General features: G+C 45.2%; 1 protein-coding gene across 1 annotated transcript in view; it reads left to right on the top strand.

The window, feature by feature from the left end:
- RAC2 (Rac family small GTPase 2) overlaps positions 1-18,879 on the top strand; it is a 156,531-nt gene that overhangs the window by 109,583 nt on the left and 28,069 nt on the right. The window contains exon 6 of the mRNA XM_040359420.1: positions 16,165-16,298. Coding sequence (XP_040215354.1) covers positions 16,165-16,295 — 131 coding nt within the window. The 3' untranslated portion in view covers positions 16,296-16,298. The remainder of the gene's footprint in view (positions 1-16,164; positions 16,299-18,879) is intronic.

Below are 18,879 nucleotides of genomic sequence, written 5' to 3' on the forward strand. Positions count from 1 at the left end.
ACTCTGCAATACCCCCCACACAATACTCTGCAATACCTCCCGCACCAATACTCTGCAATACCCCCGCACCAATACTCTGCAATACCCCCGCACCAATACTCTGCAATACCCCCGCACCAATACTTTGCAATACCCCAGCCAATACTTTGCAATACCCCGGCCAATACTCTGCAATACCCAGAAAGTACTCTGGGGAAAAAAATGTGTTTTAACCACTTCCTGCCCACGTCATATGAGGTCCTTGACTTTGTGCAGGGATATCTGAATGATGCCTGCAGCTACAGGCATCATTCAGATATCATTTTTTTCAGCCGGCGATTCTCTACACCATAAGAATGATCATGGCGGCTGTTCCGCCTCTTGATCGTTCTTACGGGAGGCAAAAGGGGACGTCCCCACTCCCTTCGCCCTCCGGTGCTTCTTCCGACTCACCGCTGCGATCGAAGCCAGGATCGTTTTTTTTTGTTTTTTTTTCAGGCTTCCCAGCCTAGAGGTGAGATGTGGGGTCTTATTGACCCCATATCTCACTGTAAAGAGGACCTGTCATGCTATATTCCTATTACAAGGGATGTTTACATTCCTTGTAATTGGAATAAAAGTGATCAAAACATTTATTTTTGGGGAAAAACGTGTCAAACTAAAATAAATAAAGTAAAATGAACAATAAAAAAAATATATATATATTTAAAGCGCCCCTGTTCCCGCGTGCTCGTATACAGAAGCGAATGTGCACGTAAGTCCCGCCCACATATGAAAACGGTGTTCAAACCACACATGTGAGGTATCGCTGCGAACGTTAGAGCGAGAGCAATCATTTTGGCCCCAGACCTCCTCTGTAACTAAAAACATGTAACCAGTAAAAACATTTAAAACGTCACCTATGGGGATTTTTAAGTAGCGAAGTTTGGCGCCATTCCACAAGCGTGTGCAATATTGAAGGGTGACATGTTGGGTATCTATTTACTCGGCGTAACTTCATCTTTCATATTATGCAAAAACATTGGGCTAACTTTAATGTTTTTTTTTTTTTAAAAAGCACAAAACAGTTTTATTTCCCAAAAAAATGCGTTCGAAAAATTGCTGTGCAAATACCATGCGCGATAAAAAGTTGCAACGACCGCCATTGTATTCTCTAGGGTCTTTGCTAAAAAAGCATATATAATGTTTTGGGGTTCTATGTAATTTTCTAGCAAATAAATGATGATTTTTACATGTAGGAGAGAAATGTCAGAACTGGTCTGGGTGCTCCAGAACGCCTGATGGTGCTCCCTGCATGTCGGGCCTCTGTATGTGGCCACGCTGTGTAAAAGTCTCACACATGTGGTATCGCCATACTCGGGAGGAATAGCAGAATGTGTTTTGGGGTGTAATTTGTGGTATGCATATGCTGTGTGTGAGAAATAACCTGCTAATATGAAACTTTTGTGGAAAAAAAAATAAAAATAAAAAAAACCTTGATTTTGCAAAGAATTGTGGGAAAAAATGACAACTTCAAAAAACTCACAATGCCTCTTTCTAAATACCTTGGAATGTCTTCTTTCCAAAAAGGGGTCATTTAGGAGGTATTTGTACTTTTCTGGCATGTTAGGGTCTCAAGAAATGAGATAGGCCGTCAGTACTTCAGATGTGATCAAATTGATCAATTTTCAGTAATTGGTACCATAGCTTGTAGACCTTATAACTTTCACCCAGACTAAATAATATCCAAATTTTTTTTTTTAACCAAAGATATGTAGCAGTATACATTTTAGGCCAAATTTATGAAGAAAATTTCATTTTTTGCAAAATTTTATAATAGAAATGAAGAAAAATTCATTTTTTTACAAAATTTTCGTTCTTTTTTCATTTATAGCGAAAAAAATAAAAACCGCAGAGGTGATCAAATACCACCAAAAGAAAGCTCTATTTGTGGGATAAAAAGGACAAAAATGTCATTTGGTTACAGTGTTGTATGACTGAGTTATTGTCATTCAAAATGTGAGAGCACCGAAAGCTGAAAATTGGTCTGGTTATTAAGTGGGTTTAAGTGCCCAGTTGTCAAGTGGTTAAAAAAAAAAAAATCCTTAGTTTAGGCCGATACGTATTTGTGACGGTATCGGTATGATATCCCCGTCAACGTTCCCTTCTTCCCATAACGAAAATCACCCCAATATTCCACGAGGAGGGATATCCCTGGAATCGCCCAGAAAGCCACACATGCCAAGCTTACTGCTAGAACAAGACACTTTAATGACACAAAAACTCAGCTTATATGTGGTTACAACCTGTTAGGAACGCCCCCCTCACACAGTGGGGTTTCCCATACAGATTATAGGAGACAAGTCGGAGCCGACCATGCAGACACGTTTCTTTAGATAAAGACATCAGTGGAGTTAATTAATACACTGAAGCAATCAGAATAATTAACATACTACTTCTCTAATCATTTAGCCTGATGATACAATACACATCTTTTAAGGGTAAACACAGATCTTCTTCACACAACACAATAGATCAATTAACGTTTAGAATAGTGAGGGGACATTAGCACGTCAATAACCTGTCAGAGGAATGAATCACACATGAAATTCCTTTCTACCTCTACCCATATGGCTAGCAGGGAGCAGTAAACTGAGACATATATGCAAATGTATCACAATGGCCCCCCTTTTGCTCCCTGCTCCGGCAAACCCGGTTGGACCTTCCCTGGTCCAGTAGGGTTGACAGGTTCAGAGCTTTTAGTCCGAGGTTAACTCCCTTGACAACTGCTTCAGACTCAGGTATGTCACCGGGTCGTCAGATCACACGCCGGTCAGTCCAAGTCTGTGTGTGATCTGCAAAGTCACCAGAAGTCAGTGTGAAGACAGCGAATGGGTCTGTGCGCCGCCGTCTAGGTGTCCCGCTATGGGAGGGGGCAGGTTATGGCTCTGAAGTGACAATCACAGGAGATTCATAAAAAGAAAAAGTTATATTTGTTGAAATGCTGTAGCACTGGTGCTCAGAGTTCGGGGGGGAGGGGAATCAGAGCCCCATAAGATCAGCCACCCCCTGCTCCCTCCGCAGCCGCCGGTTCTCCTCTTGGAGCTTCTCCAGCTCCATCTACAGTTCCTGGAGCCTGGGGGGGTCAGCCTGCTGTGACCTCAGGTGGTTGTTCTCCTCCTCCATGCGGCTTATGCATTCCTCCAGCTCTATGTACTCACGGATCAGCTCCTGCTTGCTCATGTCCTGCAGGCTCTCCACGTGGTCCTTCATCATCAGGAACTGGGTGGTGGTGTAAGGGGCCACCGGTGGGCCCTTGGTGAACATCTCGGCCCGCATCTGGGATGCCCGCTGCGACTCCCTCTCCTCCAGTCGCTTCTTCTCCTCCCAGGTCAGCTTGTTATACGGCTTCCAGGACCTCTTCTTCTTGGGGGGTAGCTGGCGGTGCCTCTTTCTGCCCAGCTCCCTCCAGGGCCCCTCCGTCTCATGGCTGTCGCCCATGACCAGCTGACAATGGTGTTCCCTGTTGTCCGTAATAACAGATTGTACCGTGAGGACTTCGTAAAGGGTGTCCAATGGTTCTTCCTGACCCAGCTCCTGGGGATCCCAAGCCGAGTCTACACAATGGGCTGCTGCTGATGGGCGGTACCCAGGTTGAGACCAATTTGACCTGGTGTTGTCGTTCATGGGGCAATTCTGCTTGAAGTGACCCAGCTGTTTGCACCGGAAGCAGCGTTGTTCGTTGTCCTCCTGGCGTGGGTAGCGAGGGCTAGATGTCACCGGTCTGTTAGGAGGTTGGTATCTAGCGGCTGGTGGGTGTGAGGGCGCCGTTGGTCGTGGAGGTTGTACCCGTGGTGTGACCTGGTTCGTCTTGCGAGTATCCGCATATTCATCCGCCAACTTCGCGGCCTCTGGTAGAGTCATGGGCCTGCGATCTCTCACCCAATCTTTGACATCCGTCTGGATGTGATTGTAAAATTGCTCCAGGAGCATTAGTTGCAAAATGTCCTCTGCGGTGGTGGCCTGGCTGCTGTTAACCCAGTTAGAGGCCGACAGGGACAACTGGCATGCCCACTCCGCGTAAGAGTCTTTCGTGGTTTTGCGTGAGTCCCTGAACTTCTGTCGGTGGGACTCTGGGGTTACTGCATAACGAGCTAGGAGCACTTCTTTAACCCGGGCGTAGCTATGGATATCCTGATCTGGCACGGTCCGGAAAGCATCAGAAGCTTTGCCTGACAGTTTGCCTGACAATATTGCAACCCAGTCTCCTCTAGCTATTCGGTGCAGGTTACATTGTCGCTCAAAGTCTGCCAGGTAGTTATCAATCTCACAGTCCTTTTCATCAAAAGCTTTAAAAGCGCTAAACGGAATCTTCCTTGTGTCTGCTGTGCTGTACTCACTGTTTGGAGGATGTGCGGCTGCTTGTTGGACTGCTGCCAGTTTTAACTGTAGCTCTGCGTCTCTTATTTGTTTATCCTTCTGTAGCTCTGCGTCTCTTATTTGTTTAGCCTTCTGTAGCTCTGCGTCTCTTATTTGTTTAGCCTTCTGTAGCTCTGCGTTTACTAACAGGTCCATCACTTTCAGCACCACATCCGGCGTTGGGTTCGGGCCGAACCATGCTAGCTTCTCTCTCATTAGCTTGTTGGCTGGCGATTCCTCCTCCTGAATCACTGGTGTCTCCATCTCTTGTACTGCTGGCGTTGCTGCAATCCCGTCCTCCTGGTCTATCTCCATTGATTCTGCTATGATGACCCGCTTGGTTTTGTTGCTAGCAATCCTTCCACGAACTTCCAGTAGTTCTTCCAGTGTCTGCTTGGAATCCGGGTGTGAAGGGGAATAGAAGGGAAAATCCCACTGCTTCCAACCAATTGTGACGGTATCGGTATGATATCCCCGTCAACGTTCCCTTCTTCCCATAACGAAAATCACCCCAATATTCCACGAGGAGGGATATCCCTGGAATCGCCCAGAAAGCCACACATGCCAAGCTTACTGCTAGAACAAGACACTTCAATAACACAAAAACTCAGCTTATATGTGGTTACAACCTGTTAGGAACGCCCCCCTCACACAGTGGGGTTTCCCATACAGATTATAGGAGACAAGTCGGAGCCGACCATGCAGACACGTTTCTTTAGATAAAGACATCAGTGGAGTTAATTAATACACTGAAGCAATCAGAATAATTAACATACTACTTCTCTAATCATTTAGCCTGATGATACAATACACATCTTTTAAGGGTAAACACAGATCTTCTTCACACAACACAATAGATCAATTAACGTTTAGAATAGTGAGGGGACATTAGCACGTCAATAACCTGTCAGAGGAATGAATCACACATGAAATTCCTTTCTACCTCTACCCATATGGCTAGCAGGGAGCAGTAAACTGAGACATATAGGCAAATGTATCACAGTATTCTTCTACATATTTTTGGTAAAACAATAAGCTTACAGTGATTGGTTTGTGCAAAAGTTTTAGCGCCTACAAAATAGGGGATAGAATTATGACATTTTTTTTTTTTACTAGTAATGGCGGTTATCTGCAATTTTTGTCAGGACTGCGATATTACGGCGGACACTTTTGACACATTTTTGGGACCAGTCACATTTATACAGTGCTATAAAACTGCACTGATTACACACAGATCCACATCCCTGGCTCTGTGACTGCCGATCGCGGGCACCCGGCGGACATCGTGGCCGCCAGGCACGCACATCGCCACCTGAGTGACCATGGCCGCGCCGTGTCCTAGGACCCCGATTTCTGTAAAGAGCCATTGACACAGCTCTTTAACCATGTGATCGTCTGTGGCCAATCACAGCCGGTTAAATGTAAATGCAGAAGTGCCGTTAATCGGCTCGCCTCGCCTTACACTGACTGAGTGTGTGGCGAGGAGTGACGATTCGTGGTATCTCCTCGCAGGGGATACCAGGGCAGGTAATCAGGGCACTGATCATTGTGCCCTAATTACAGGAAAGCCTCAGCAGTGCCCATTAGTGCCACCATTCAGTGCCGATCAGTGACACCAATCAGTGCCCATTAGTGATGCCAGTTAGTGCAGCCTTTCAGTGCCTGCTCATCAGTGGTTTCCATCAATGCCTCCCATCAGTGTCCATCAGCACTGTCCATCAGTCCCGCCAATCAGTGCTCATCAGTGCCACATATCAGTGCCACCTATCAGTGACCATCAGTGCAGCATGTTAGTGCCTCCTTATCAGTGCCACCTAATTAGTGCCCATAAGTGCTGCCTCATCAGTGCCCATAAGAGCCACCTCATCAATGCCCATCAGTGCAGCTTCATCAGCTTCATCAGTGAAGGAAAAATGTTTCTTTTAAATTTCCTGACAGAAACTATAACTTAATTGTTTTCAAAATATTCTGGGCCATATTCTTAAAGAAAGTAGGCGGGCGGCGCGTAAGCCATTTACACTCCGCCGCCCCAACCTACAGGAGCAAGTGCTGTATTCCCCAAACACTTGCTCCGTAGTTTGGGGCGGCGGAGTGTAATTGGCCCGGCGTATCCCCGCGTATATCCAAGGGGGCGGCTTCTATTTAAATTAAGCGCGCCCCCGATTCTAACGAACTGCGCATGCGCCGGGCTTAAAATAGCCCAGTGCGCATGCTCCAGTTCTCGGCGTAAAACGTCAATGACGCCGACGTGTGCGTCATTGACGTAAAGTCGTATTCAAGAACGACTTAGTAAAACGATGTACCCGACGGGAAAACACGACGCGGACCCGACGCCATACTTAACATGGCCTACGTGGGACTGGCGTAAGGTTACCCCTCATATAGCAGGGGTAACCTTACGCCTACGCAAACGACGTAAGCGACGGTTACGCGCCGCGAATTTGTTCGGGAATCGGCGTATCAGGCTCATTTGCATAAACAAATGAGACCTGAACGTAAATGCCACCTAGCGGCCGGCGGAGTAATTACATTTAAGATCCGACAGTGTAATTGACTTACACATGTCGGATCTTCAGCGTATCTATGCGAAAATTATTCACAGGGCCAGATTCACAAAGAGATACGACGGTGTATCTACAGATACACCATCGTATCTCTGACGTAAACTGGTCCTATCTATGCGCCTGATTCATAGAATCAGTTACGCATAGATAGGGCTAGATCCGACAGTGTTACAATGTGTTACACTGTCGGATCTTTTTTTCAATTTAAAAATGGCGCCGGGGGCGTTCCCGCTGATTTACGATAAATAATATGTAAATCAGCGAGATACGCAAATTCACGAACGTACGTGGATCCGTCGCAGTGTTCTTACGTCGTTTCCGTAGCGGTTTTCCGTCGTATACTTACCCCTTCTTTTATCAGGCGCAGCCAATGTTAAGTATAGCCGACGTTCCCGCGTCGAATTTAAATTTTTTAACGTCGTTTGCGTAAGTCGTTCTCGAATACGGACGGACGTCGTTTACGTAAGCGTCGCAACCACTGACGTCCTAGCGACGTCAGTGGGAGCAATGCACGCCGGGAAATTTCGCGGACGGCGCCTGCGCATTTAAATCGGCGCGGGAACGCGCCTGATTTAAATAGCACACTCCCCTAGCCGCGGAATTTGAATTCCGCCGGGGGATTTAGGATCCGCCGTCGCAAGTTTGGAGGTAAGTTGTTTGTGAATTAGCCACTTGCCTCCTAAACTTGCGGGAGCGGATCTTAATTCACGTAGAACGAGCAGATCTATAGATCCGCTGCCCTACGTGAATCTGGCCCTAAGAATCACTCGCATAGATACACTGGCCAAAAAAGAGAGATACGATGGAATATCCTGAGATACTCCATCGTAACTTTACTCAGAATATGGCCCTCTGTCTTTTTTCTTATTTTGTCAAAAATAAAAACCCAGCAGTGAATAAATACCACCAAAAGAAAGCTAAATTATTAACCCCCTTAGCGGTAAACCCGAGCGTGACTCGAGGTTGGTTTTCAATGTTAGGATCGGTATTCCCGAGTCACGCTCGGGGTGGATGTGCAGAGTGTGCAGCGGCGCGGCTTACCTTCTCGCTGGATCCACAGGCAAGTTACTTACCTTGTCCCTGGATCCAGCGATGCCACCCCGCTGTGTGAGCGAGCGGGTCCTCCTCGCTCGATTCACAGTCTCCCCGTGTGCCGCCGATCTCCGTTCCCTGCGACGTTACGACGCACGGGGGCGGAGAACGGCGCCAAATTCAAAAAAGTAAACAAACACAATACATACAGTATACTGTAATCTTATAGATTACAGTACTGTATGTAAAAAATACACACCCCCATTGTCCCTAGTGGTCTGCCCAGTGTCCTGCATGTACTTTTATATAATAAAAACTGTTCTTTCTGCCTGCAAACTGTAGATTGTCCAAAAGTGTCCCTTTATGTCAAAAATGGTTTTAGATCAGCTAGAAAACAGCGATAATAAATTATAATCACTTGCAGAAATGTGCAATAGCGATTTGTGGGGAAATTCGTCATAAAAAAAAAAAATAATGACAGCGACAATTCTGCAACTGAGCAAATTTCAGTGATTTTGAGTTGATTACATTATTGAATAATTTTTATTATAATTATATTATTATTTGTTATAATTATTTATAATTATTTATTATATTATAATTTTTTTTTTTTTTTAAATGTCATACCCGGGATGCCTACTAGACTCTTGTTTGGTCAGATTTAAGTGAGTTATTCCTAAAAATTGCAGGCCTACAGTACAAATAACCAAATTTCCTTGCAAAATAATTGTACCGCTTTTGGTACGTAATTCCAGACAGAATCATACCGCCAGGGAGGTTAAAAATGCATTTGGGTACAGTGTTGCATGACTGTGCAATTGTCATTCAAAGTGCGATAGGGCTAAAAGCTTAAAAATGGCGTGGGCAGGAAGGGGGTGAAAGTGCCCTGTATTGAAGTGGTTAAAGTGGTTGTAAAAGCAAAAATAATAAAAAAAAAATAAAAAAAATAACAAACATGTTATAGGTACCTGTTCTGATTGGTACATGTCCTGTGCAATGGTACCAAACCTCTTTCTAGGCTCTCTTCTGTGTGTGCCACCATAGCAGGCCACTTGCTGTAGGGGCACATTTTTGAGCTTGGTCTTGAGCCAGGTTGTGTGTGTACATAGACATACACAGTTCAGCTTGGCCCCGCCACATCCCTCCTCACAGAATTTGAATGACAGCAGCAGGAGCCAAAATAATAGCAATGGCTTTATTGTTTTTATTTTTTTTGGAAGCCTTTTCTTAAACAATATGACTTTTTAACATAATAATAATAGTAATAGTTTAACAAGGTAATGTAATGAAGAGCCCATTTACACCTACCAACGTTGTGGTAACACAGTGCATTATACTGTACATGATTAGCCAAGGTGACTATGATCCGAGAACAGTATGGCACAATCATAAGGGATAGGATGTTAGTAAAGGGAGATGTACCTTATTACAGTAAAAAGTACATTGCAGCTGCAGCCGGTTCTGACTCCACTCCTGCAGAATTCTGTGGGTGTAGGTAGGGAAAAAAAAATCAATATTAACAAAATTCATTAATATTTGCAATATGCTTCTGCAACACAGGAAAGTCCCTGAGGCAGCGCATTGGGGGTTACATGCAGCAACTGCGTGACCAGATGGTCCTTACTGGTGTAAGGGATCCCTTTCAAAACATGTCATGCTGTTATTTCTACTATGGCTCATCTTTGTATGCATCATTTAGTCAAATACTTTAACCACATGTAATGATTCTGTTTATCTGTAATGAGTTTGTCCAGTTGCCGTCTTTTTATAAAGGAAGTGACAGGTGAACCTTGCTGTATTAAAGGGGTTGTAAAGGTACAATTTTTATTTTTCCTAAATAAAATCCTTTACCTTAGTGCAGTCCTCCTTCACTTACCTCATGCTTCCATTTTGCTTTTAAATGTCCTTATTTCTTCAGAGAAATCCTCATTTCCTGTTCTTCTGTCTGTAACTCCACACAGTAATGTGAGGCTTTCTCCCTGGTGTGGAGTGTCATGCTCGCCCCCTCCCTTGGACTACAAGAGAGTCAGGACGCCCACTAACACCCAGGTCCTTTCTCTATCTGCAAAGTAGAGAGCGTCCTGACTCTCCTGTAGTCCAAGGGAGGGGGCGAGCACGACACTCCACACCAGGGAGAAAGCCTCGCATTACTGTGTGGAGTTACCGACAGAAGAACAGGAAGTGAGGATTTCTCAGAAGAAATAAGGACATTTAAAAGCAAAATGGAAGGATGAGGTAAGTGAAGGAGGACTGCACTGAGGTAAAGGAAGCCATTTAGAAAAAAAAATTGTACCTTTACAACCCCTTTAACCTCCTTAGCGGTAATCCTGAGTCACACTCGGGGTGAATTTTTTATACCAAAAGCGGTATCCCCGTGCCCGACTCGGGTTCGCATTGCAGGATACAGGGGGAAGTTACTTACCTTGTCCCTGGATCCTGCGATGCGTCCCCGATGTGTGTGCGGACTACTCCGCTGTGTCTCCTCGCTCAATTCACAGTGCTGCCATGCTCCGTTCCCTGCAATGTTTTACGACGCACAGGGATGGAGTTTGGCGCCAAATTCAAAAAGTGAAAAACACAATACTCATACAGTATACAGTACTGTAATCTTATAGATTACAGTACTGTATGAAATAAATACACACCCCTTGTCCCTAGTGGTCTGTCCAGTGTCCTACATGTTCTTTTATATAATAAAAACTGTTCTTTCTGTCTGGAAACTGTAGATTGTCCATAGCAACCAAAAGTGTCCCTTTATGTCAAAAGTGCTTTTAGAGCAGCTAGAAAACAGCGATAATAAATTAGAATCACTTGCAGAATTGAGCGATAGCGATTTGTGGGGAAATTCGTTATCAAACAATAAAAATAATGACAGCAACAATTCTGCAACTGAGCAAATTTCAGTGATTTTGAGTTGATTACATTATTGAATAATTGTTATTATAATTATATTATTATTTGTTATAATTATTTATAGTTATTAATTACATTATAATTTATGATTTTGTTTTTCAAACTTTATCATACCCGGGATGCCTATTAGACTCTTGTTTGGACAGATTTAAGTGAGTTATTCCTAAGAATTACAGGCCTACAGTATAAAACGCAAAATTTCCATGCAAAAAATTGTACATCTTTGGGTACAAAATTCCAGACATAATCATACCGCCAGGGAGGTAAGGCTCGATTCACACCTATGCATGTTGCTTTTGAGCGTTTTTGCACTGCTTTTTGCGGTGCTTGCTGCGTTTTTTGACTTGCGTTTTTACTGCGTTTTTGCCGCGATTTGCGTTTTTTATTTTTTTTACATCAATTTTAATTGTTTTACATTTCATTTAACAACCAGCAAAAAACAGGTTAAAAAATAAATAAATAAACGCAAATCGCATCAAAATCGCGGTAAAACGCGGTAAAAACGCATGAAAAACGCAGTACTTGCGTTTTGGATGCGGGTTCATTGAATTCTATTACATGCAAAACGCTGCTTTTTGCGGGGAAAAAGTCCCCGACCCTTTCCAAAAACGCAGAGGCACAAAAAGGCATTGATGTGAACATGTTCCATAGGAACCCATGTTAAAAAATTTCCCTGCATTTCTACAAAATGCAAAATGCACCAAAAAACGCATTAGTGTGAATGGAGCCTTAAGCGGAAACATAACTGAAGGTAATGTTGTGTTCCGAAATGGCATCTATTCCAAATGTTATGGGCAAAGAAACACCCACTGCAGGAGTCTCCAAGACCTATAAGGCCTGGTTCACACCTATGCATTTTTTAGTGCGTTTTCAGTTTTTCAGAAACACACTACAGTCTATTTAACATGGTTTCCTATGGGTCACGTTCACATCTGGGCATTTTATGTAAAAGGCCAGGGAACGGCAGGTTGTGCTTTTGGTTCCATAGACTTTAATGGATCAAAAATGTGTACTGAAAAATGCAAAATGCACCTGGAATATGAATCAACCGCAACCTGCATAGGTGTGAAGCAGGTTATAGGCTGGATTCACACCTACGCATTTTTAGTGCTTTTTGCATTTTGCAGATTTGCACTACAGTCCATCTAATATGGTTTCCTATGGAACACGTTCTGTAATGCAAATCTGCAAAATGCAAAAAGCACTAAAAATGCATAGGTCTGAATCCAGCCTTAACCTCTTGTCCACTGCCCGCCGTCAAATGACGGCGGGGGGAAGACCCTATTGTTCTGGGCGGACATCATATGGCGTTGCGCCTTCCGAAGCCACTAGGGGGCACGCGTGCGTGCGCCCGCCGCATCACTGGGGACGCGATGGCCACCAGGCACCTGCGATTGCCCAGTAACTGAGCAGGACCATGGATTTGTGTGTGTAAACACACAAATCCATGTCCTGTCAGGGAGAGGAGACCTATGGTGTGTCCCTTGTACATAGGGACACACCATCGGTCACCTCCCCCAGTCAGTCCCCTCCCCCCACAGTAAGAATCACTCCCAGGGAACACATTAACCCCTTGATCGCCCCCTAGTGTTAACCCCTTCCCTGCCAGTCATATTTATACAGTAATCAATGCATTTTTATAGCACTAATCGCTGTATAAATGTGAATGGTCCCAAAAATGTGTCAAAAGTGTCTGATGTGTCCGCCGCAATATCGCAGTCACGATAAAAATTGCTGATTGCCGCCATTACTAGTTAAAAAATAATAATAAAAATGCTATAAATCTATCCCCTATTTTGTAGCTGCTATAACTTTTGCGCAAACCAATCACTATACGCTTATTGCAATTTTTATGACCAAAAATATGTAGAAGAATACATATCGGCCTAAATTGAGGAAAACAAATGTATTTTTATATATTTTTTGGGGGGATATTTATTATAGCATTTGTAGATATTTTTGTTTATAGCGCAAAAAATAAAAACTGCAGAGGTGATTAAATACCACCAAAAGAAAGCTCTATTTGTGGGAAAAAAAGGACAACAATTTTGTTTAGGAGCCACGTTGCGCAACCGCAACCTACATAGGTGTGAACCAGGCCTTAAAGAGTAGTAATCGTAAACTGACCATTTAAGCATGCGGTTTGAACCTTATTGTATTAACTTGAAACATAACTGGAGGTAATATTGTATTCTAAAATGGCATCTACTCCAAATGTGTTGGGGAATTGAACAATGGAGGTAAAAACCCACTACTGGAGTTCCCAAGAGCTATAAAAGAGTAAGGCTGGCCATAGACGGACACATTTTTTTCCTGGAACCATGGGTGCAGCATGGAGCCATTGGCCCAGATTCACAGAGAGCAAGGCGCACATTACGCCGCCGTAGATCAAACACCTTACGCTACGCCAAGCATTGCATTCAGCAAACCAGTGCTCCCAACGCTGCGCCAGTGTGGCGTGGGTTTCTAAGGCGCACGCCGGCGTAGGTGGAAGTGGGCGTGAACCCATGCAAATGAGGCGTGACCCCATGCAAATGATGGGCCGAGCGCCTGACCGTTACGTATCACGAACTGCGCATGCGCCGTGACGTGGACGCATGCACAGCACCCCCCTGCGCCTGCTCACAACCACGCCTGCACAACTGCCTAAGCTACACCAGATCACTGCGTACACCGTGAACATAACCTACGCCCAGCCAGACACACGTCCAACGCACAATACGCCGGCTTGTGTTCCCTGGTGCAGACCTGTGCATGTCTGTTGCCGGGTTGCACCTCATTTATGGGGAATAACTTTACGCCGGACGTACAACTTACGCGCATCTCGCGTAGCATGCGCCGGGCACACGCACGTTCGTGAATTTGCGTATTTCCCTCATTTGCATGTTTGAATGGCTAATCAATGGGCGCAGCACCATGCGCCCAGCCCATATGTGCACCCACCCTACGCCGGCATGTGCAAGCTACGTCGGCGGGGTGTAGCCTGTTTTTAGGCGCATGATGGTTTGTGGGTCTGCCGCACACATATGCCGGCGCACATTTGCACTTACGTCGGCGTAACGTGTTAGGCCTCGTACACACGACCGAACATGTCTGCTGAAACTGGTCCGCAGACCAGTTTCAGCGGACATGTTCGGTCGTCTGTACGTCCGACCGGACAATTTTCCGGCGGATAGGACAGGTTTCCAGCGGACAAATGTTTCTTAGCATGCTAAGTAACATGTCTGCTGGAAGCCTGTCCGTCGGACATGTTCGGTTGTCTGTACGACTTACCGGACATGTCCGCTCGGCCGAAAGCCCTCACATGCGTCAAAGTGATTTGACGCATGCGTGGAAGCATTGACCTTCCAGGGTCGCGCACGTCGCCGCGTCATTGTCGCAGCGACGGCACGGCCACGTCACCGCGTATCCTGTCCGCGGGGATTTTGGTTTGATGGTGTGTACAACCATCAGACCAAAATCCGGCAGCGGACATGTCCGATGAAAACGGTCCGGCGGACCGATTTTATCGGACAGTCCGTCCGTGTGTGCGAGGCCTTATACGTCGGCATAAGTGCTTTGTAAATCTGGGCGATTGTGTTCTTGCTAGGAGAACACAGGGTTTATTGCTAGCAGCTATGAAAGCCACTAGCAAAAATCACATGTTAAATCTGGCAGGCTGGTTGTACCCAAGTTGATCGATCAAACAACTTTGGTACATTCAGTACCGTATTTTCCGGCGTATAAGACAACTTTCTGGATGCAAAAACATGCATCCAAAGTCGGGGTCATCTTATACGCCGGGTACGGTCTCAGTACTCACTTTTTTTTTCCAGCGGTGACACTCTCCCGTGCTGCGAGCGCGAGCGTGAATGATTTCAAAGCCGCGCCTTCTCTTCAGAGTGTTCTGTGATAGGTGGAACACAAATCTTCCCAGCAGCGCCTCTGTTCTGTGTTCCTCCTATCACAGATGCCTTCTCATCCTCGGACGAGATGAGAAGACGTCCGTGATAGGTGGAAAACAGAACAGAGGCGCTGCTGGGAAAATTTGTGTTCCTCCGATCACAGAACACTCTGAAGAGAAGGCGCAGCTTTCAAATCATTGATGCTCGCGCTCGCAGCATGGAGACTGTCACCGCTGGAAAAAAAAGTGAGTGTTTGCGGTCAGGCACAGTGGGGGCAAGTGATGGGGTATTACTTCTTCTTACCACCAATGTAACTTGATTATCATACAGATCGCTCATGTAAAGCACCTTCCCAGCACTTACCACCAATGTAATATGGTTATCCCATTATCCACCAATGTAACTAACTAGGTTATTCTACAAAGTACCCTTGTCAGGGGGGGCATTCCTTCTCCTAAACATGGGCAAGTGATGGCACAGAGAGGGGCAAGTGATGACACAGTGAGAGGCAAGTGAGGGGCAAGTGATGGTACAGTGAGGGGCAAGTGATGGCAATGTGGGGGCATGTAATGTAATGGCACAGTGAGGAATGTAATGTAATGGCACAGTGAGATTTGAAAAAGCCTGTTTCTGTCAGCGGTTCTGGCTACCCCTCAGCTTCCAGAAAGACTAGTAAGAAGGGGGTAGTCTTATACAGTGAGTATATCCCCAAATCAACATTTTTCCTGGAAAATTAGCGGGTCGTCTTATACGCCGGAAAATATGGTAGTTTGAATCTTCTGTATCAATCTTAAGCATAAGTTGAAATGGCATAACTTGAAATTGCCTCAATTCCCCAACTAGAAAAGCAGAAAAAGTCAAGCTGTGTGGTGGGATATTTTATGGCTGTATAAACATCTATATTGGGTCCACCCACAAATAAAAGATCAACTGTGGACTGACATTTTAAGCATACAGCTTAGGACATTTAGTATTAACCTGAAATTGAAACAATAAAGGTGTCAAAGAAAATGTTGTGTATTTATTACATATATTCAATTGTTAGCTAACATCAAGGACAAGCAGAAAAGGTGACCGTAAACCGATTGTGAACATTAGAAATTGAGAGAGTGATAATGTTGCTGAGAAGAATGGTTAATGATGTTATTTTGGGTTCAGTAAAGACAAGGATTGAATACAAATACGCCGAAAAAAACAATCGTGCTTCCATAATGAATGACTAAAAGCAAGCAGACTGCTGTCTATCCTGATCACGTATCTACTTCTTTCTTTCTTGACACTGTCCTTGCATTGCTTTCTGTTTTTGTCTTTTCAATTGTCTCCCAGCATTCCTTTTATGATCCAAAAGCTTTGTTGCTCTTATAGTAAAATCTTTTTTTCCCTTGTGTCTGCAGAGGCTGTGAAGTATTTAGAGTGCTCAGCTCTCACACAACGTGGACTAAAGACAGTGTTTGATGAGGCTATTAGAGCTGTACTATGTCCACCACCCACCCGGACCAAAAGCCCCAAGTGTGTCCTGGTGTAAAAGGTGAGCTACGGATTGCACTGTACATAGAATGTCTACTTTGTTGCTGCCTTTATTTCTTGTTTGACCTCTCTGTGCAATTATCCTCGTACAAGGATTTTTGCATAAAATCTCATATAGACCTTAACATGTCAATATCATTCTCATTATTCTTAGAGAGCATTCATTAAAATCTTATCTGGTGATCCTGCCATGGATGGCTTTGTTCAGGCACTTTCTGTTATTGGGGGGGGGGGGGGGCAACACCCTATTCTTTTCTCCTAATTATGCTCCTGCATTGCCACCCTGTCACATGGGTGTCCAATGGAGACTACAAGTGGCCATTTCAACACACATTATGCAAGCATGGTGTCCACTGTTGTCACCACCAGGAAGTTTGCCTGGATCTCCAGTACATGCATGTTGACAGGAAATGGTTTCAGGAGATTGAAAACTAGTATTGATTTGATTGACAGCAGCAAGAGCCAATGGCTGCGCTGCTATCATTCGTCCAATGAATGAGCCGAGAAGCCAGTCGAGAAGCCAGCCCATTCGCGACGCGGGACTTTCGACGGCTCAGGTAAGTAAACGGGGGGGGGGGGGCTGGAGGGCCGCTAATCGTTGGATGTTTTTCACCTTAATTCATAGAATGCATTAAGGTGAAAAAATGTACCTGTTCAACCCCTTTAAAGCGGGAGTTCACCCATTTATTTATTTTTTGACCTTTTCCCCTTAGATTCCTGCTCGTTTTGTCTAGGGGAATCGGCTAGTTGTTTTAAAATATGAGCAGTACTTACCCGTTTTCGAGATGCATCTTCTCCGTCGCTTCCGGGTATGGGTCTTCGGGAGCGGGCGTTCCTTCTTGATTGACAGTCTTCCGAGAGGCTTCCGACGGTCACATCCATCGTTTTACTAGTAGCCGAAAGAAGCCGAACGTCGGTGCGGCTCTATACTGCGCCTGCGCACCGACGTTCGGCTTCTTTCGGAAAATCGTGACGCGATGGATGCGACCGTCGGAAGCCTCTCGGAAGACTGTCAATCAAAATAGGAACGCCCAGTCCCGCAGCCCATACCCGGAAGCGACGGAGAGGATGCATCTCGTAAACCGTAAGTACTGCTCATATTTTAAAACAACTAGCCGATTCCCCTAGACAAAACGAGCATCAATCTAAGGGGAAAAGTATATTGTAGGGGTGAACCTCCGCTTTAAGGTAAATGTTACTATTATATCACTATTTAAAAAATATAGAATTAGTTCCATGCAAATTAACAATGTGTATACTTACATGTTCCACTGTCCATTGGATTGCTTGCTCTCTTTAGGAGCTTAGGATTCAGGCAGAATATGACACTTCAAAGTATTGTTGGATGTCTGTGTCCCCAGACCATAAAGGTGCACTAGACCATTGTTTCTAGCCCTCCAATCAGAATTTTTCTAACAACCCCCTACCCAGCAGCTTACGTAAGCTTGACAGCCATGGCCCTTATCACTGTACATACTAGGGGCAGAAACCTTTTGGCAGCACTGTCCTCTTTGCACCAAGTCCCAGTAGACCTAAATGGTACTGTACTCTTAAGTGTCTTCGGGAATATGACTCCAGGTAAATCTATAGCATATTTTAATAGAGCGCTACCCCCGAAGGAGCCGCTGATTTGCTGTTGGGATCAGCGTTTTAAGTTACCTTGATGCAGTCTAGGGGTGCAGTTGGAGAAACAGAGCAATGAGCGAAGGTCCAGACAGTGAATAAAGGTTTTCCAATGCTTTATTTCTAGGCCAACACGGCCAACATCAGCATCAAATGGGAAAGAAAAGGTTGATGAAGGAAAAGAGAGAAACCTTGCAGTGTCAGGCCTGGATATGAACCGAGCAGTCCCGCTCTTAGTAGTATCAGATTGTGGTTCGTCACCACTCTAGCCAGAGTGGGTGAAGTGCCACCGGACAGACTCCTATCATAAGCCTGGCAGCCGAGGTGTCACTTTAGATTTGCTGGGAGGAACAGATCTCTCTCACAGGCCTGGCTCTAGGGCCTCTGCCACAGGCATATTACTTTAAGCGAGCTAGATGGATGATTGGAGCGAATCCTCTCAGTAAGTTTTAGCATAGGTCACCGGATGACAGCAAAGCATACCTGTCAGCATTCCAGTCACCATATCCCCGATTGGTTCGTTCAAGCCCTGTTGGACAACCTGCCTCCGTGTTCTCCTCAAGCCGACCCCCAAATCTAACGGTACCCAGCCTGGGATCCTCTCAATAGAAATGGGGACCCAGTAAGTCACTGAAGTCCCTTTTCACCTCTGGATGAGGTTCTGTGTAGCCTGCAAATTTGGCCAGGTGGGCCGTACCTGGAACCGGGAGCTCGCAAAGATTTTAGAGCACATGACATCTGTCACAGATATACTCTCCCCCAGCATGCCCCGCAAGGAAAAACTCCTCTGATTGGCTGCTGGGGAAAACTTGCTCTGCCAGAGCCCCTCTGGTGCCAACTGCCGGCCAGGGATGGCACCGCATCCCTGGAGCACAGAGTGACACAGTGGACATTTCTGGAACGACAGAAGTCCCAATTTAGCAAATTGCGAATGGGAGCAAAATAACTCTCCCATTCCC

This window comes from Rana temporaria, chromosome 7, assembly GCF_905171775.1.
Source record: "Rana temporaria chromosome 7, aRanTem1.1, whole genome shotgun sequence".
Classification (NCBI taxonomy): Eukaryota; Metazoa; Chordata; class Amphibia; order Anura; family Ranidae; genus Rana; species Rana temporaria.